This window comes from Hydra viridissima, unplaced genomic scaffold (assembly GCF_058129835.1).
Source record: "Hydra viridissima isolate aposymbiotic clone 2 unplaced genomic scaffold, HvirCarnegie_v1 scaffold_9, whole genome shotgun sequence".
Lineage (NCBI taxonomy): Eukaryota > Metazoa > Cnidaria > Hydrozoa > Anthoathecata > Hydridae > Hydra > Hydra viridissima.
This window is the reverse complement of record NW_028324308.1, coordinates 9,403,618-9,425,111: the sequence shown is the minus strand read 5'-3', so window position 1 is coordinate 9,425,111 and position 21,494 is coordinate 9,403,618. Positions and strand designations below refer to the sequence as shown.

Below are 21,494 nucleotides of genomic sequence, written 5' to 3'. Positions count from 1 at the left end.
AAAATACTAGGATATCTTTAGAATTTTAAAACTGAACAGAAGCAGTGCCAAATAATCTTACTTGTTATGGCTCATCTAAGAAAGCACTCAATCAGTTGACATTAAACTTTAGAAATGTGTGGTATACATATAACAATGACAGAAGCAATAAAATATTTTGCATTATTTATAAACTACATGTTAAAACTAATCTGGTTATGAAAAATACACGATTATTATTGATATATTTTTTTTCATTTATTTTTATGCAAGATTTTAAATGTAAGATTGAGTTAAATGTAATAGGTTAGGATTTTCTGACTAACTGATACTTATTATTTGGTAATTAAAAAGATTTTAACTAAATCAAAAATTTGTATATTTTAAAATAAAAACTTCACTAAAATAAAAGAAAAAAAGAAATAAGATGTGTTTCTTATGATCATATGAGTCAATGACCAAGCTGATTTTGCTATCTTTATAATTAAACATTTTTTTTATTAAATTTTTATGAATTTTATTTAACTTTCCGAATAGTAATCTGTTTGTATATATGGGGAAATGTTTGTGAAAGAAAGATGTCAACAAAGACAGCTGTTAAACCCCAAACATTATTATTATTATTGTTTTTATAAACAGGAAGTATCCAGCCATTCTTAAATCTTGTGTAACCATATGACTTTTCATTTAGCAGTTGATTTAATGGAACATGAAATACTTCTTTTACCTAAAGAATAAACAATAAATAATTAAAAAAACTCAATTTTTAGTGGGTTTGGATTGAAATTTATTAACTTGTTTGACATTTTCACTACTTTTACAAATATTTTAAATTTATTACATAAGTTTTTTTTTCTAATATTGCAAAAATTATAGATATAGCAGCATGGAAAGTTTAAGGACAGCCATTTATTTTTCATATCTTCTTAAAATTTTTTTAATAAAACACTCAAATACCATCAAATTTTCAGGAATTATAGCTTAAAATGTGACATATCAAAAATAACAAACAATTTTTATGTTTTCTTTAAAATATAATTTTAAAAATATTATATTGAAAAGCAGTACGGCAGAAAGTTTTAGGACACTAGATACTATATCTTTTTTACTAAATTGTGGACAAAAGATTTCAAGTAACGATATTATCTCAGTACTTTGTAGAGTAACCCATAGAATTAATCACTACTTGGCATTGGCAATGCAAAGTAGTGATTAATTCTAAGGTCTCCTGAATTAATGAGTTCATGGAATGGAGCTTTTTGCCATTCTTCTTAAATCATTTTGAACAATTCATTTGCATTTATTGGTTTTCCATTAGTTCATTGTCTATAATATATTTCCATAGATTCTCAACTAGATTGAGATCAGAACTTTAGGATGAGCAAAAAAGAACTTGAATTTTTTGCTGTATGTTTTGGATCATTGTCTTGCTGAAAAATCCATCCTTGTTCTTTTGCATGCATCAGAATTACCTAAGCAATAATGTCTTTGTACCTGTATTGATCAAAACAGTTTTTCACATTAAAATTATTCTTTGCATAAAAGTAAATATACTTATTCAATCATCAAAAAAAAATTTTCAAAGATTAAATTTTAGACTTGAAAACAGTAGAACAAGGCCTCTCCAAATCTACGCAAAAAACCCAGCAAGTTTGAAACCTTCCTTTGGGCAAATTAATGATATTGTTGACAGGTTGGACTCCATTGTGTGTACAGATCGGAAAGAAATCAACTTTCTATAATATAAAGAGAAAGCATGACCTGTCAAATTGCATAATAAATTCAATTGCAATGGAGTGTCAAAAAAATTTTGGTAGGTTGGGGGTGAAAGCTAGCACTGCCAAAAAAATAAAGATATGGTCACATGCTCTTGATGATTACTACACAGTAAAAAAGCTGAGTTTACATCAAAGAAAATAGTTGGAAATATAAAATTCCTGTATACTGTAATTAAAGATCTCATTTATGTGAAAGATCCAAAATCAATTGTTAATCTTATAACATTAACTACCAATTTACAAGGTTTACTAATCCTGCTGTGTTATTGAATTCAACATGTTTTTCCAGAACTTTATCTTATTTATATACATAGATTAAATGAACAACAGTAGTAAATTAACTTTTGATAAATTTATAAAAAATATTGAAAATACCATAGATTTCCCTAATTCTGAACAGTCCCTAATTCCGAACAGCTTTAGTTCACTTATTGTTACATCTTTTTTTTTTTGTGGGATTTTTAAAAGGAAAACTGATTAATAAATTGGAAGATTAGGGTAATGAGAATATGAAGAAATATTTTTAAAATATATTTTGATAACATTAAATTTTTTAATCGCAAGCAAAACACTTTTTAAAACCCTGAAAAAGCAACAATATAAAACCGACTTAAGTAAAAAAAGAAAAATTAAATTGCGTACTGTTCAATGTAGAATTTAATGGTGATTATTTATCTGAAAAAAAAAGTCAAAAATTAAAAATACTTCGTAAGATATCTTAAAAACAGTACTTTTCTGCATAATTAAAATGTTTCCCAAAATCCGAACAGATTTTGGAATGCAATTTTTTTGCAAAAGTTAGCATTTTTACATGCAAGTAATTAACAACAATATTTAACAATAATATTTTAACGACGTTAACTTAGAAACTTATAAACGCTTTTAACCTTTTTATTGAATTTCTAAATGTCTTGTTTATCTTAACGTTTGTTAATAAAAAAAGCTACCTATTTGATTAATAGGGAAGCATTCGCTATAGCTGCAACCAACCTAATACTAATAACTGAGATTTCTTCTGGTTAACTGACAGAAACAGGCAGTGACTGTGAAGGTTTTTTTTTTAACTGATTACAAAAAAATAATGGAAGACAGGGTCTAAGAAATCGAGAATGCACATTCTGCACCAACACAATGTTATACCCTTACATTAAAATAAAAGTAATTTTAAATCTTAAAAATCTTTTTACCTTAGAACATAATGTCACAACTCAACTCAGTATCTAAGCTAGAGGTCTACGCTAGCATAAATTATTTACTTTTTTAAATTGAATGCCATTTTTTGGGATTTGAAATGTACATTTGGAACTAATTACCCCAAAAACTAGAAGCAAGTCAGTTTGACAACTCAGTAACTTAATTGGAAAAGTTCTAGAGTTTCTTCCATCAGAACTCCCAACTTCCAGAGATATCCTCAAGTATGGCTTTTATTTAAGGGAGACTAGTGAGAAAGACCACAGAAACTACAATGCTGATAAGCTAATGCAAGATATTATTCTGGGAATTATGTTACAGTGGAAAAAAGCCAATGCTAAATTTGTGAGTCAAGTAACTAATTCTAAAAGGAGAATTAAATGGAAAGTCTAAGACTTGTGGTCTTAGTAAAAGTTAGTAATTACAATGCAACCCCACATCAGCAAGAAATATTTATAGAAAAACTTGATAAACTGTTTGATTTGTTCACATGCAGTTGTAAAATACTGTTTTGTTCTAAGAATAATTGTGAACAAAATTGTGACAGAAGGTCACATCATATGCACCTGTAAAAATAGAAAAGAAAATTCTTTGTCTTGAGTTAAAATTTGTCAGATACCTAAGCATCTGTGTCTCCGAATCATTTTCTTTAAATGAACCAGGACAATCGTAAAAAGACGAGAAATGTCCCGGAAAAAAATAACAAGACAAAGGAAAAGATTATCCCAGAATAAAGTTACAAATTGGGACAATAATTTTGTCCTGAAATTTCAAAATTGTGTCCCGAATGTTATGAAACATTACGAGACAGATCAATTATATTAACTAGATATCTAACTTACACTTCTGCAGTGAAGAAAATGTTTTGCTAACCAAGTTTATTTTGTCAGCCAGAAATGATGCACAGTGATTCAAAACAACAAAAAAATGGCAATAAACCCCTCACAACTTTTTTGTAAATATAGTGCCCTTTTTTAAATAATATTAAATTACAATGATCATTTATTTAAAAAGTAAAAACAGTTTTTTCATAAAACTTATATTTTATGGTTAAAAGAAGTTAAAAATTTGGATATTATTTTCAAAGAAATCTAAAAAATGGGAGATTTTTATTTAGTAAAAATGGAGACCTTTTAATCTACATTAAAGTCTATATTTACTTTTAAGATAATCTTTTAATTTTATATATTTCAAACGTATTGAATAAAAAAATTGCAATCTGATTTTTTTGTGTTCAAATTAGAAGAATTTTCTAAAATAATATAGAATATATAAATACTTTGTTTTAAATATCAGCTAAAAAATCTCCACTGAGTTCCAAGGAGATATTTTTTTTTTCAGTTAATTAACACTTTTACTTTTAGAATATAAAGGGATTGCTGTGGTCACCAGCGGTATAGGGAGTTATTGAAGAAATACAAATGTCAATGAACCCATAAAAACCTTGTCTTTCGCCACTTTTTCATTTATTTATTTTGTTTATTATATCAAAACAAATGAAAGTGGTGGAAAACAAGGTTTTTATGGACTCATTGACATTTGTTGAATTTGAGTTTTTTACTTGTATGACTTGTTTTAACATATCAAATGTAGTTTCAAGAAACATTGTCATCATATGCTACTTAGAAATTTGTTAAAATGTTTTTTTTTTAATGATTTATTATTTGAAAAGTAATAGATATTTGAAATAGCATTACTTAACAATTTCAGTATTTCCTGTAATATACAAGTAACATTATTTAATTAAACATTATAAAAAACATAATGTAATAGTTGCCAAAGAATAACAAAATGTGAAACAGTGTAAAGATTATATAATGTACTCAAAGATGTTTCTGATTATATGGTAATGATTTTTAAAACAACAACAAAAAGATTAGGTCTTATCCCAAATAAACGTGAATTAGGAAAGGGTAAATTATGATTATGGAAGGATTTACTTAAGAGAACATATATTAAGGATACTTTAAATACATTTATTTCAAAAGCGAAGAAAAAATCTAAAACAATGTGGTAGAAATTATGATTCTTTTATAGAAAAAGAATACCAATGGCTTCAAGAAAATCTTATGATCAATAAAAGTAGCCATTTTGGTTCTTGAAAACCCCATAAACAATGGGTGGTTCTTGGAGAGCAAAGGAAAAGAGAAAAAACAAAAGAACTAGATGTTGAACATCATGCTCTATTGTTAGCCTCTGCAAGAATTACACTTTTTTAAAAAAGTCAAATGTTATACAGATTAAAAAAGTTAAAGACACTTTTGGATAAAACCTTTCCTTTGAATATGAGTGTAAAGCAAACTCTTGCATTAGATGTGAATACTGACCTCAGAGATAAACAATATTAAATGATAAAAAACTTAACCTTTTTTGACACATGTTTATCTGCTTCTTGCATGATATTTTAGGGGAAAAAGTTAAATACTATCCTAAAAAAATTTTTTTTTTCTAATTTCAGCTGCTACCATTAATTTTGCTAAAGCTGTGTTCATATAGATGGTATAACAATATCAATAGTAACAGCTAAAACAAATAATGGTAATTGTGCCAGAAATTCATTATTTAAATTTCAGATTAAGGATTAACTAGTATGTCTCATTATGCCTCATTATGTCCCATTAAAAAGATGTAAATTCTGGGAAATTGTAAGGCACCTAATTTGTCCGGGACATCTTGTCTCGTCTTGGTATCATTCCAGATTTCAACTGAAAGTTGAAAATTGTCTTGATTTTTATTGCTAATTGGAACAAAGCTTTTAGGATCGTCTCAAATAAAAAAAATAACGAGATGTAGACACTTACAGATAGCAAAGGTAAAACAAATGTATCTTTTAAATAGAAGCCACTGATGTTATTGAAACATTTAGAGACAAAAAAAAAACATTTATTAAAATGGTGTATAATAGAAAAACAGGCAACCCAAATAAAGAATAGACAAAAATAGGTAAGGATATTGTAAATCAAGAAAAAGATTTTATGTTGTCCAAAGGCAACTCAAATTAGGTTTCTGTAGATCCAAATGATGAAAGAAGAATGAGTACTGATCAAACAACCAAAGAAGTAAAAGAAAAAATTGGTTTATATAATATCATAATTATAAAAAATGTAGCTTTAGCAAGCTTAAGGCATCATACAGGTTTAAGAGAGACTGTAGAAATAGCAACTGCTGTTTTTATTGATGATAAAATTATCATAAAAAGGAAATATTTGTCTTATCATTGATCATAATAAAGTTAAGAGAGCGCAGGAAAAATTAGAAAAGAGTTGACCTCAAAACATGAATATGAACTTACCAATAAGAGTGTGAGTCGTATACTTTTTAATGGTAAAAAAGATGAAATTAAACTCTTTATCAATGTTGAAGGCAGGAAATTCCCAGGTCTAATAAAAGAACATTATACTATTTGCAGTGAACCTGGTAGAAATTATCTTTTCCATTTGGGTCTTGAAGATTCAGATTTAAAAAAACCTGCAGAAATAATTGCACATCTTTTAATTAAATTGTATAAAGAAAGATCCTTGCAATTTACATTGCAAGCTGTAGGCTTGATAATACCAATCTAAATACTGGATGGAAGGAAGAGTATTACAGTGGATTGAAAAAACTATATAAAAAACTTGTTTAAATTATATATGACCTACACACTGTGGAAATAGGGCTAAAGAGACTTATTAAATTCCTACTCAAAGCAACAACCAATGGCCAGGAGCACTTGGTAAGATGTTAAATATAAAAACAGACCTTGGAATTAATCCAGACTTTATAAAGGTTTGTGAAGCCTCTCCTCCTCTTATCTAATGTGAAAGATCCAAAATCAATTGTTAATCTTATAACATTAACTATCAAAGTAACAGCTATCAAAACTGGAGTTCTGCCAAAGAGACTAGTACTACTAGAAATTGGTTAGCCATAGTAGATGGCTAACTACTGCCTTAAAATTTTGCATAATCTGGGTATCTAAGCATGGAATAGTACATAGTAGGTGTGTTTATCCCTAACTGGGTTAAAATTGAAGTAAAGTCTAGTTGGATGGAAGGACCAATCAACTTAATCAGATGAAATTACTAAAGCTTCAACCTAAGGAGGTAATTGATATTGTTTTAACTGCTTTAAAAGATCAACATGAAATGCTCACCCTGTTCTGCAAGCCATGCTCTGCAGTCAGATAGAAGAGCAAAGAGAAGCTGTTAATAAAATAGTTAAATTAAGAGCCAGAAATGACATACTTCAATCTGGGGATAAATCTTTTAGGATTTTAAAGACTCCTAACATCATCATGGAAGCAACCTGTTTGTCAAAACTTATAGACTAGAGTAATAATGTTGAACCCCTTCTAATATGTCATCTATCTACTGAAGCAGTTAAAGAGTTTACTAACACTCTTAAAAAACAAAGTACCAAAATGGCCCTCTCATATGAAATCTATTGAAAGATGTGTGAGAATTACATCTGAAAGTGCTTGTCATGTCTTTGCTCATGTCAGAAGAGAAACATTTGAGGTTAGTTAGTTAGCAGAGAACTTATCCCAATAATTCAAGTAAGGAAGACTGTATAAAGCTCTTAAAAAAACAAAGAGTTTGTAAGTATTAACTTATTTTATTGATTTTTAAGTTAGGTAAAAAAAGCTATAAAAACTATTATATTCATATATATACAAAATAGTATTTAAAACTATAATATTCATGCATGCATGCATTCATGCATATATGTATGTATATAGTATGTATGTATGTATGTATGTATGTATGTATGTATGTATGTATGTATGTATGTATGTATGTATGTATGTATGTATGTATGTATGTATGTATGTATGTATGTATGTATGTATGTATGTATGTATGTATGTATGTATGTATGTATGTATGTTATGTTATGTTATGTTATTTGAAGTAAAGTATTGACATAGTGTAATTAAATGAATGTAATCTAACAATCTAATTAAATGAATGTAATTTAATGAATATAATGATGTAATGTAATGTAAGGTAATGTAATTAAATGTAATGTTATGAATGTAAGTAATGTAATGTAATGAATATAATGAACAATATGCAATCTAATTTATGGATGTATACACTTTACATAGATTATTTTTCTATCAACAGAGAAATCTAGCTAAATATGAAATCACTACAGAATGAAAACTTCAACATTTACATTTAGTAGTCAATACGTGGTTTGGGATGAACTTTCATAAAGGTTATACAAAAATTATTGTAAAGTATGTTAAGAAGTTGAAGGTAAAAGTTCAGTTCTAATTTAAAAAATAAAAAAAAATTACAAAAAACAATTAATTTATTTAAAAAACTGTGAGAAGATTCTCACAGTTTTTTAAATAAATTAATTGTTTCAAACTGTGAGAAGATTCTCATCATGGAGAGCTTCTGAAAAGAGGGGTATTACAATACTCAAGCAATAGAACTTAGAAAAAAATAATTTATGTGATTCTTGATAAACTGTATTTTCTACATTATAATATATTCTAGTTTTATTTTACTATGTTTTGTACATTATATTCTGTGTATTATGTTATATGCACCTATACATATTTTTGCTTTAATAGGATCTGTGAATCAAATTAAGCCCCATAAAAGTCCCCTCATTTTGTGGGCTTTACTTTGCATGTTAATATATTCTAAACACCAAAATATTTTTTGAATAAATTTGATATCTATTAATGAGTTTTATTCTTTTTTAAGAAAATAGAAAAATTTTAATAAAAACTTTGTTGATAAAAATATTTTTTCAGGGGAAGGGAACAGATTTTTCCTAATCTCCTAAAAGTTGATTTTTTTCAAACAACTCATTCTCTTCATGGTTGAACCTGTTTATTAGATCTTAATAACATGAAATTGAAATTTTTGAATCAACTTTTCAACCTACAGATATTACATTAGAATAGTGCAGTCTTCCTTGGCTAATTACGACATAATTGCACCACCAATCTATCCTTTCTTTCACTTGTTACTCTTGGTCTGCCTGATCATGGTTTATACTTATTTTTCATTGACTCACAATATTTGTTTAAAATAGTTCTAATAGCGCTTTTGAAGATATTTAATTCAGTTGAAACTGATTAATTGAAATATTGCACTCTGCAGCACTTACAGTATTGGACAAAACATGGTGGACAAACTCAAATTTAGAACAAAAGTTGATCAAAAACTAAAAAAAACTTGTAAAACAATTGAATATATTATTTTTTATGTTGTTTATTATGTTGTTAGCAAAACTTAAAACTTTTGAATCATACTAAAAAGCACTAAAAAAGTTTTAAAACACATTTTCCCTAACAAACTACATTTTTCTTTAGACAAAACAAGGTGGACATTCAAAAAATCGACTGAAAATTTTGTAAAATTCAAAAATTTACTTATTATTTTTCAAAAAACTTCGAAAATTAACTAAATATTTGGTAGGACATCCTTCACTTTTAATTACTGCTTTCATTCTTCGAGGAATAGACTCAATTAACGAGTCATCAATTCTCATATCAATCTCTCGCCAGGGCTTCTTGATTTGTTCAAATAATTCCTCACTGGTCTTCACATTTGCACGCTAAATCTTATTGTCAATTATTTCCCACAAATTTTCTAATGGATTCAAGTCAGGGATTTGTGCAGGCCACTACATTATGGTGATATTCTTATCCTTGAACCATTGTTTTACAATTTTTGACGCATGTTTGGGATCATTGTCCTGTTGAAAAATCCATTTTAGGGGAATCTCCCATTCAGCATGTAATAACATAACATTTTCCATTATATCTTTGAAAACAAAGCGGTCCATAATTTCATTAATTTTGTGAATAGGACCAGTTCCTAGTGCTGAGAAACATCCCCAAGCCATAGCAGACAATCCATGCTTAACACTCTTCTTGGTATATTTAGTGTTGAATCTGGTGTTCTTTGGTCTCCAGACTCGCTTCTTGCCATCGCTTCCAAAAAGTTTATATTTTGATTCATCACTAAAAAGTATGTTTTTCCATTGGTCTACAGTCCAATTTTGGTGTGCATTGGCAAACGCAAGTCTTAGCTTTCTATCTTTTAAAGAAATTAGTGGTTTCTTGGCAGGCATTCGAGAAAACAATTTTGCTTCGTTAGCTCTTCGTCGCACAATGCGATAGGGATTTGAAGAAGTAGTTTCTTTTGCTTTCCCATTAGTATTTTAACAAAGTATCAAAAGTAACAAAAATATCAAACTTCAGTTTAATCAAAAAATTCATTAACTAATTTGATTACAAAAATGATAATTACAGAGGTCACTACTGTTGTCCCTAAACATTCTGCTAAATTGCTTTTCAATAAAAAATTTTTTTTTAGCAAAAGTATAAAAAATTGTTCTTATTTTGGGATGTCACACATTAAGCTATAATTCGTGAAGACTTGATGATAATTGGATATTTCATTAAAAAGTTATGGGGAAAGTATAAAAATTATTGATGTCCTTAAGTTTCTTATGTAAATTTCATTTTAAAGAATCTAAAAGAAAAAATTACTAAAAAACAAAGAAAAAAATATTTTTAAAGAGCAACTCATGGGAAATATTTTTAAAGAGCAACTCATGGTAAAGTGCACGTATTACAAAATTTAATTATTACCTCAAAAGGATTAGGAGTAAGTTTTTGAAGAGATATGTTTCCCAAATATCCAATCACTAACCACACAGAATACTTTCCAGTCTAAAAAAAAATACACTGAATATACTTTATAATTATAATTTGGGACATTAACATTAAAAGAAAGCCTAAAGAAATTCAGACAAATTAAAGACTAAACAAACATAAAATATATTGTAAATTTTTACCTATCCTATTTAATAATTGTTACTGCTGCTAAATTTTCATTATTTTTGTTATTTTTATTATTAAAAATATTTTGTAGTTATCATCATCAAAAAAGACATAACTAGAATTTAAATCAAAATTTTTTATATACTGGAGCCAGATTGAAATTAGTATAATGGTAGCAAATCAGGAGAATTTAGATTATAAGAATAAAGGAGAAAAAAAGAAGCTATTAAAGCATACAAATTATAAATCAAGAATGTAAAAATGTCCAAAATAAATACAAAACAAAAACATATGAAAAACCCAAACAAACAGTTTACTCTATCTGGTATTGGATAATTTAAAGTAGCAAATATTTCGATATTCTCAGACAAGATACCCAATTCTTCACAGGATTCCCTTATTGCTGTTTGTTCAGGCGAGGAGTCCATTTCATCTTGCTTTCCACCAGGAAAACTGCATGAAAAAAAGTTTTCATTTTTAAATTTATCACACTTTAAAATATTAAAAATTGTAATACATGAACGATTAAATTAAACATTTTTTTAACAAAGTCTTTAAAATTGCTGAAAATTAAAGAGTAAACTCACCTAACTTGCCCAGCATAAGTAGAAAGGTTACTTGACCTCTTTGTAAAAAGAATTGAAACTTTATTATTAACAATACACAATGGTAATAAAACAGCAGCCATTTTCAAACTTGGGTGAAGGTGATGATAAGGTGATTTCATTTCAGCAAAGCCCTCAACAAGTACCTTGCGGCCAGGCCCTTGGCATAAATATTCTCTAACATAACTATTAGTAATAATTGTCCTCAAAGAAGGTGCAAGCTTATAAGTTGACATGCTTTTTATGAATACTATAAAAGAAGAAGCTAAATATTTGCCAGCTAAAAAATATTGAAAGCTTTTTCTTCACTTTTCTGCTGAATTAAAAAATTTGTTCTTTGTGGTGTTAAAACATAAAATTTGTATGATCTTCAAATAAACTGACAACAAATTTGGAAAATTATCATTAAATTAAAATATTTTTTTAGTGCTTGGTAAGTAATGCAGTGCCAAAACATTCAAATAGGTACAAATGTATGCATCAAAAGTTAACAAATAGTTTTAATGACAAAGAAAGCTGTGAAGCACTTTACTAATTTATTTAGTAGCTGATAACATACAATACTATTAGTATACTTGTAAAAGAAAAAAAGAAGATGATAAAAAGAAAATGAAAAAAGCTTAACTTTAGTGAATAATAATACACATATTTATCATTATATAATCCCTAAACATATTTTACAAAAAAAACCCCCAGAACTACAAGATTATTTATAAGAATACAAGATGAATTGACTTTCAACAGTAAGACTTCTTTATATCAAATCTCCTGGCTCTAATTATAAATGTTACTAATAAAATAACTTTTAACATTCACATAACATCATACTTAAAAATCTAGTTCAATTCAAAATGATTTAGATAGACAATCCTTGAAGGATAGCATGGACAACGACAAACAGGACATTCTAACTAAAAGAAACATATACAATAAATAAAAATTAGTAACTTACCAATTTTATTGAAACAATATTTATAAATTAGTTCTCCTTGTTTCTTTTTCTACTAGAGCATAGATAATCATATGCAGTGTGATTAAACATAAGAATGATATTGTGTAGCTTTACCTGCATTGCTAAGGAACCAAAATAACAACCTTATAATCATTTCTGTAAATAGCAGCATTACTTTTTTATTGTTGTTATTGTTTGGAGTTTAAATTGTTTATTCTTGTTCCTTACACAACTTGTTTAAGCCAAGAAGTATTTGATTTTTTTACTTATAAGTTTTGTGAAAAGCAAACAACAAGAACAGATGAGAAAATCTAGCAGGTTGTACAACACAAATATTAGTACATAGTTTTCATATCAAAGATGCCAATTTATTACAACTAAAAATTAAACTAAAACTTTTTCCTCCAAATATGAAATGCTTTCCATAAAATTCAAATTTAAATTATGATTAAATATCATGATAAAATATAAAAGTTACTAAAGCATTCAACTTCAATGTGTATTCACAACCTTACTTTCTCAATAAAAAAATAATTGATAAGGGGAAAAAAACTAAAAGTTCCTTGAAACTAATAAAATTGTTTTTTTGAGCTACAATTTAAATAAATTAAATCTTTATCACAATCAAGAAAATAAGTCATGCTTTAACTCATCTTAAAAATAAGTCATCTTTAAAAAGTTTAAAAGTAGTATGTCTATTATGCCAATAACAATTTAATCATTTCATCATACACAAGACATTGTTTATTGATTAACCACACTAATTATCTCAGCTCTAATTCTAACTCATTATAAAACGAATTTTATAAAACTATATATATTTGACACCTTTGCAGTAGTCCACTCAATTATGCATCGCCAGCAAAATACATGGCCACAAAAAGTTGAACTTGCATCTTGAATTTTCTGGAAACACAAAATACATTTTGTGTTGACCGCTAAATTTGAATTGATCAATGTATATTTGCCTGCATCTTTCTTTATTTCCTCCTAGAATAATATAAACTTTAGATATAAAGCTTTAGTAGATGAAGAGATAAAAATGTTAGCAGATATTATTTACATTGCAACATTAAAGTTAGAAATGTAACCTTAATATTGTTCAATACAAATAAACAAAACAATAACAAAAAAATTAAAAACTGTTAGATTAATTAGAATGTTAGATTGATTAGGAAAAACTGTTAGATTTATTAGAATGCATTTATATGAAAATATCAATACATTTAAACATACACTGTTCTCCAAAATAAAGGGAACACATATTGCAATTTATAAAAACATTAAAGCATGCTGCCAGCTATTTTGATTTTATTACAAAAAAAAATTAATTTAAAATATAGCATAAGCATCTATTCTGTGCAAGATAGATATATATATTGATGCAGTAATAAAACAAAAAATAATAAAAATAAAAAATACAGACAGAAAAAATATATTGTTTTTCTCAACTTCGAAACTTTTAAAAAAACTTTTAAAAGTATATAATCAAAAGCATATCAAATCAATAATTAATGGATACCGATTGCTCTTAATAACCTTAGTACATCTATGAGGCATAGACTTGTTAAGTTTGCCTATTTGAGCCTATTTTATTTATGACCAGGCAGTTTGAAGTTCCTGAACAATTCTTCAGCATTTTTAAATTTAGCATGCAAGCATACTTTATCATAAAACTGTTCCTGTAAAATTCTTAATAGGATTTAGGTCAGGAGATTGAAAAGACCATTACAGTGATTTTATTTGTATCAAACCTTGATTTAATGAGTTTTGATGTGTGTTAGGGATAACCTAGTTGGAATCTGCAAAAGTTATTATTTGATTCTCCAGAGCTAAATATGTGCAATTGTCCATTATACCTTCATGTCTATTGTACCTTCTATGTGATAGTGGATCCAATCTAGAAAATCCTGAAAAACACAACCCAACTATCAAGCCTTTGCCAGCTCCATTTTTGATGTTTCAAATACTTTTTCTTTACCATTTGAATCTTTCAGGTTAAACTTTGACTTATTCAACCATAGTATGTCTCCACTGTTCAACTATTCAATTTCTGTAAGTCTCTACTAACTCCAAACATGTTTAGAGCATATTTATTTCAAAGAGCATAAATGCAATACTTAAATGCACAAAATCCTCAATGAAAGCAGTGATAGTGGTCCTCAATGATATTGGTCCTCAATCACCATTTTCAACAGAAAGGTTCTGCCTAGGATCTTCAATGTGCTGGAAGATCACTCACAGAAAAATATAGAATAGTTAAAGAGCATTCATAAAAAGAAATTGTGATAAAGGAGCACGTACAATTAGTACAGGAGCTAAAACCAATGAATTGTCAAAGCAAAACTAATGTGTACCATATTCTTTTTAAATTCTAGAGAAGTCCAGAGAAAACTTTATTAACAAAAGTGATAATGAGATACGATGTTCATTTTCATTAAATGGCTCTGTGAATAGACAAAATTCAGGATGAAAATGTAGGGTGAAAACCAATTTATTTTATGGTATACAACTAAATTGTTTCAATCTTACTTTGTTTTTTATTTAACTAAAATACTTGCTTTCTTATATAACACAATAGTATGGCAATGATTGTTTTAAAGTATTAAAGAATTAGACAGCCATAAAGCTTAAAATTACCTCACTAATTCTATGCAATTTAATTTCATTACCAATCTTTGAGAACATTGTCGTTAACTGAATGAATTCTAACACTGCTAACCAAAAGAAAGTTGAATGATCAATTTCATCTGATGCATAGGGCCGAATCAGCCACTAAAAAATTAAAGCATTAAAAAATATAAATGCTATAAAATCAATGATTAATATTGATGTATGAATAAATACTTTGATAACTACAAGTATAAATGTGAAAGTGCTCAGCTAATGTTTAAAAATCTATTTACAATCAAATATTTGAGATTTTTTTTTACATGATTTCCTTGTGAAACTGTTTAACATTATAAGAGAAAAGATAGCAAATCAATAATCAAACAACAAGTTTTGTTAAACTGCAATTTAAGAAACGGAGTGCAGTTGATTGATAAACAATTTTTAAAAATGAAATACAGAAGCACCTTGGCTTTGTTAGGTTATATGACCTATGCAAACTTATACAAAAGGACATCTTGCATAACTTTAGTTATGACACTGAGCTGTCCTTTTGCAGGAAAGTGTGTAAAAAAGTTCTTTTTTTATTTGAGTTTTTACTGATTTTCAAAGATGTTGAAGATTTAAATATAAAAATGGTTCATATCAAGTATTTTTTATTATTGATAAATATTCAGAGATGGATTTTGCATCTGTTATACAAAATATTTGAAATGAAACATTTTACATTTCATTTGTAAAAATGACTAACATACATTGTACAGATGCTGCATTGAAATCATACTAAGTAATTTTTAAAAGTCAGACACAATTAACAAGTAGCAGCATTATAAATTTATGGGTGCCTGATGATCACAAATGCTACTGATGAAAGAACCTTTTGAAAATTGAAATTACTCAAAAACTATCATTAAGATCTACAATAACATAAGAATCACTGAACTTACAGTTACAGACACTGAAAACAATGCCTTGCAAAAAAACAATTCTGAGATGATTTCATCATATGAAAATGCAGTAAAATGATTCCATAAATTGTTTATCAAAGGAACTTACAAACCAACACTTTACTAAATCATTTAGGATTTTTAACACAAAAATATGCTAGCAAGCTGTCATATAACTTTTTTAGGAACAGGAGTGAGGGGGAAGAGTGGGGTTGGAAAAAGGAATAAGCTAGAGACTGGCTTGGAGCCCCTAAAAAATATAATCTGGCAGTGCGATTAACTGCCTCTATAAGTATCATTTAATTGCAAATACAACAAATTTGTTTTTTTAAAACAAAATGCAAAAGCATCATTTAAGATGAATGTTGGTGAACTCTGTACTATTAAAAACTTAAAGTTTGAAGTTATTTTAAAAACAGAATTTATACTCGTATTCTCATACTGTACTCATTTATTAATATACTTCATTGAACTCTTGCAAAAATTGTAAAATGGTATCAAAAAATGTATATTATTTGAAGGATCAAAAGAAAGTTTTAATTTTTTTACTTGTTCTTTACAAAATAGTTTTTTTTTAACTTCAAGAACTAAAAAACAACACATTAAACATACTTACATGTTTGACACCAAGAATACGTTTGGCAAATGTCAAATGAACACCATTTATATAGAAAATCAACATATTTAATTTGTTCAACACTGAAAAAAAAACATTTTAAGATATATTAAAGGAATTAGGGTATAAATACTTGCCAGCCAACATATGGAGTTATTTGTTAAAGTAGTAAATATCTTTTCTTAAAATCCAATTTAAAAAATCTAAAAATACAAACTATAAAAATGAAAAATATACATGAAGCAATCTTTACCAGAAACTAAACTATGAAGGTGAACTTGCAGATCAACTGAACACTTGAGTTTATCAGACTTTTTCGGAGCTAAAAGTTTTGAAGTAAATTAAGTATTTTAAAATAAGTAATTTTAATTAAAAATTTACTTGATAAAAGTTTTAGGTTGTAAAACAAAGAAAAATGTTTGACTTAAAGATGTAAAAAGGAAAGCAAGTATATTTAAATAGGCAAACCATTAAAATTGATGTGATACAAATCAATTACTTTCTTCATCATATAAGGTGAGGCAGAACGTATAAAAGCAAAACTTAAACATTTCTAAACAAAGTATTGTAAAAATATCATTAATTAATTTTAGTACATACAGCATACATACACGTATATATTCAAAGCAACCACCATGCTAGTTGCTATTCTTTCCAAACTTAACAGCATGATAGTAGTAAAATAAATAAACCATCATGAATTGATGATGGTTAATTGCATAATTTTGTTTATACTGCATTTGGCTATCAGCCATGATATTTAACAAACATTTTTTGCTGTTTAGGTAGAACAAAAGTAAAAATATCACATTTAACCTGTTACTTATTTTTTTAAGTTAAACTTAAAAAAGTAAATTAGTATAGTTTTATTTATGCTATTCCTTAAATTCAATGATCATTAGTATTGAAAAAAATTACTTCGATAAAAATCTATTATCATCTTGGTTTAAGAAGCAACTTATTCTCTGGGGAATTTTCTCCTAAAAAGCAGGAAGCTATAAAGCAGGCTAAAACAATCAAAAAATTTGTTCAATTTACATCAGTTGATTGGTAGATTTAGATTTAAAGTCGCAGAAGGTTTTTATGTTTAATTCAATATCATTTCATTAGCAAAAAGTCTTGAGAATATAAATATTAAGATTAAAAAAAAATTTCAACTTCTTTTGGAAGATGGTTGTAGCAACATTTAAAAATAGTTGATGTGTTTTGCCCAAATCATTACGGGCTCAAAGTCACAGTCTAAGTTGCACAGAACTGCTATGCAATCAGCAGTTTAACATTATTTACATCTGATTGGTCTTGACTAAAATAAACATATCATGAAATAACTAAATATACAGAAGCAATTAGGTAGAAATAGCGTAACTACCTCAACTCACTAGTTAAAATTTTTTTTTTAATATATGTTATTTGTCAAAAATTAGATGATCCTATTAAAGTATAATTTTAAAAACATAAAATAACTAGATATAACTTGACTCTTGACTTTTACAGCAGCAGTTATTTTTTTCTAATATGAATAACACTGATAAAGTTTATAGCTCCTGCATAAATTAAAAAAACTTCTTTTGAATTTTTACATGCTGATTTCAAAAATACACTTATTTTTATTCTTGTACATTCAGAAAGTTTTATTATTTGTGCAAAAATATCATAGCTTTACAATAACAATAGTATAGAACCTAAACTATGATCAACATTTATGTGTACTAAAAAAATTTAAAACTAAAGAAACACAAAAAACTAGCATTTAATTATAAAATTGCTACAAAAGCTGCATACTCATTAAACTTAATTGAGAATATTTTACAGTAGTGTCCAGAATGTCTGCGAGAAATAAAAAAAAGCATTAACAGGTGATGTTATCACAGGAAATTTGAACAAACTGATTAAACTGCCCAACAAAATTTGACACTATGATGAAAGCTATTGATCCTTATAGATTTTAGCTTATTTCATCTTATAGCATTTCAGAATAACAAGCTATACCCTGGTATAAAATTTGCTTGACTGCTAAAATTGTTAAAATTCTAACATCATTTTGTTTACAAATTTTGTTGATTACATTTTTTAAGGTTGTTTAAACAATAGGTTGTTTTTATTATATATGAACAAGTACACACTGACTGATCAGTGTTAAAATAAAACATTGTACCAGAGTTATTTTAGTTGAAATGTAAGCAATCATAATAAAATATTGGCACCTTATGTATATTGTTTGTCATGTATATACTATTTGTACCTCTGTATTGACACAGTGGTTGAATATGAAGCGCAGATCAATCTCATGTGTACCAATGGCATGGCAAAAACCAAAGAATCATAAGGACATTTGTTATTTCTGTTTGACAGATGTAGTAGGAAAAAGCAGAAAACATTGTTTGCTTTTGCACTGATGTTGATGAACTTATGAACAAGTTGGGATATGAACATTATCCTGATGAATGGAGGTTGTTCATCAATATGAGAAAGAGCAGTTTGAATATAGTGCTCCTGTACAATGGCAATAAAAAGCCAACTGCTACTGTTTCACATACAATTGTTTGAAAGAAATGTACAAAACCACAAACGTTCTACTAAATCAGATATGAGGGTCATAGTTGGAGCATATGTGGAGATTAGTTGGAGATTAGTTGGTAAAAAAAAAATGGCATCAAATTTATAATATTTAATGGCTACTATTGCTAATCAATTTGATATTAAGCTTATTACAGATAGGGCATCAAAATATAAAGTTACTTTGAATGCTTGAACTAACAAGCAGAACTTGTCTAAGTTTTTTCAAGATTTTTTCTTCACATTTTGCAAAAGTGTACAGTGCTTTTTAGAATTAAGAACTATAGATTTTAAAAAATAAAGGTTTCAGCCAATAAAATCAAGTAAAAAATGCTAACCATTTTTGTTGGAATCTTTTCACTATTTGAATCTACTTGAATTATACCGGAAAATTCTTCACCCAGTGTCTGAGAGCCTAAATGAAAGAATAACAGTTTTACTACCAACTACTCAATTATTAAAGATGAAAATTTCTTAAGTTATAAACTTTGTGGTGAACATAAGTTTTAACTTTTGAAACATTAATGCATTAAGCAAAAAGAAGTTTTTTTTCTATTGTATTACATACCTAAACGTTTCTTTTTGATTCCATAATAAATTTACAAAGTTACAGGTTCCTTAAGGATTATCAAAAGGTCCCCTAAGGGTAATAAAAGTTTAGTTAGTAGAGGTGATGCTATTGGATATTGTGAAAACAGTTTAAAATTATATAATGCATTACATATGGGGCTTTTCAATGCAAGCTATCAATCACACACAAATGCCATATATAGAAAATTACAAACATTTGAGACTTTTTCAGATTGATAATTCCTCCAGTATTTGCAGAAGTTACTTAATGATAAAATGCAACTTTTGCTCATTAACTAGTAGTACTAACTGTTTTTTCTCCTCACATGATAGGTACTGAAAAAAAAAAAAAGAAAAGCTAACGGCTTAAGTACCATGAGTCATGCACCATCATTTTCAGACCAATATTTCTAAATTCAACAACATTATTTTCATTTAGTATTTGGACTAGATGTCTTTGTATTAGTTTAGTAATTAACCAAGACTGAATGCAGATGTTCAACCATAAATCTGCTGAAGTGTTGAAAACCCTGTAATTCCCAGGGTGTTAGCTTGATAGCAAATTCATACCAATCAAAGAATAATTCAATATTCATGAAGTAGATTGTTTTGAACATTCAGTGGGCTCAAAGAAATTTTCAAACCGTAAACCATGAACAGATAAAGTAGTACCAATCTTTATCGAAGCTTTAAAACATCTCCAGAATTTTACCTGCTTAAACTATTCTGCTAATAAAGGAGTTGCTTCAGTACAAACATCCAACACAACAGCTACTGTTGAAACCCAAGAGTAATACATTCTGTATGTAAAAAATTTTATCAAGGGCAATTGGGATGAACTTTTGAAAATATAAATACAGTTAAATATTGTAAAAAACAATATTATTTAAACTTACTAATTTTAAACAAACATAACTTTTTAGAACAATTCAATCTTGAAAAAAACCTCAAGTATTTATTGGTAAATAAATACTTAAACCGTATTGCAAGTCCAAAAATAAATAACTGAGAATCTTTGAACAATAATTGATCAATAGGAATGCCCATTTAAATTTAAAGTTTTTTTGGGATAGAGTATTATAAATATATTAGGGGTTGTACTTAAAGACAAATTAAAAATGGAGAAGAAATTAGAAAACCGTAGAAGAACTTTGGTATCTTTAATACTTTGATGAACTTTTAATGAACTTTTATGGATACTTCATAAAATTTTTGGATTTTTTTTTTAAGAAAATGATGTTATGCTAGTAAATGTTTTCTACTAATGAAAAATATTTAGCAATAAATACCTTGCAACGAAGTTACATAAAAGTATAAAAGGCTACTAATGACCTCCAACTCTCTTTTCCATCTCATAAAAAAATGATCTCCTATAAGACAAGAGAACTTTTTTGAAAATTACATCATAGATAAAAAAAAATATATCTAAATAAGAAACTTAAGAAAGTTCTTAATCTGAAGGTCATTTAAATTTATAAATACAAAAATTACTTTTAAATTCATTTTCAACTAAATTTTTACCAAAAATGTGCTGACAAATCCTTATTACTTTGCTATGCATTGTTTTGATATAAGAATCATCTTTTGCAGCACATTTAATCAATGCTTGTTGACTTGCTACAATAGCTGGCATAATTGAAACTATTTAAGTAAATTTTAATGAAAACAAAAAGTGACATTACAACAACCATATAAATTAAATAAAGTTACCATACTTTGAAAAAAAAATTTTTTTTAAAGAATAACAAGTAATAACCATTTAATCAATGCTTGTTAACTGTCTACAATAGCTGGCTTAACTAAAACTATTTAAATATACTTTAATGAAAACAAAAAGTAATATTATAACAATTTTAAAATATCACTAATATGATTCATAAGGTGTTGTAGAAGAA

At 27.3% G+C, this 21,494-nt stretch overlaps 1 protein-coding gene across 6 annotated transcripts; it reads right to left on the bottom strand.

Annotated features, from left to right (window-relative positions):
* Positions 1-95: 95 nt before the first annotated feature.
* LOC149883921 (mitochondrial coenzyme A diphosphatase NUDT8-like) lies at positions 96-21,370 on the bottom strand. Of its 6 annotated transcripts, XM_090097081.1 has the most exons (10): positions 20,312-20,821; positions 19,815-19,935; positions 19,598-19,669; positions 19,368-19,444; positions 16,942-17,026; positions 16,727-16,795; positions 16,474-16,556; positions 14,941-15,075; positions 13,129-13,290; positions 11,739-12,259 (listed from the first exon to the last, which is right to left on the bottom strand). In XM_090097081.1, the coding sequence occupies exons 4-10, from the start codon at positions 19,368-19,370 to the stop codon at positions 12,185-12,187; spliced, it is 612 nt and encodes a 203-aa protein (XP_089953207.1). In that variant the 5' UTR covers positions 19,371-19,444; positions 19,598-19,669; positions 19,815-19,935; positions 20,312-20,821; the 3' UTR covers positions 11,739-12,184. The 6 variants fall into 6 exon arrangements, with proteins under 6 accessions (XP_089953205.1, XP_089953207.1, XP_089953206.1 ...); XM_090097080.1 differs by adding an exon at positions 21,121-21,370 and having other exon boundaries at positions 19,598-20,969; XM_090097077.1 differs by lacking the exons at positions 19,598-19,669; positions 19,815-19,935; positions 20,312-20,821 and adding exons at positions 20,889-20,969; positions 21,121-21,370.
* Positions 21,371-21,494: the final 124 nt, after the last annotated feature.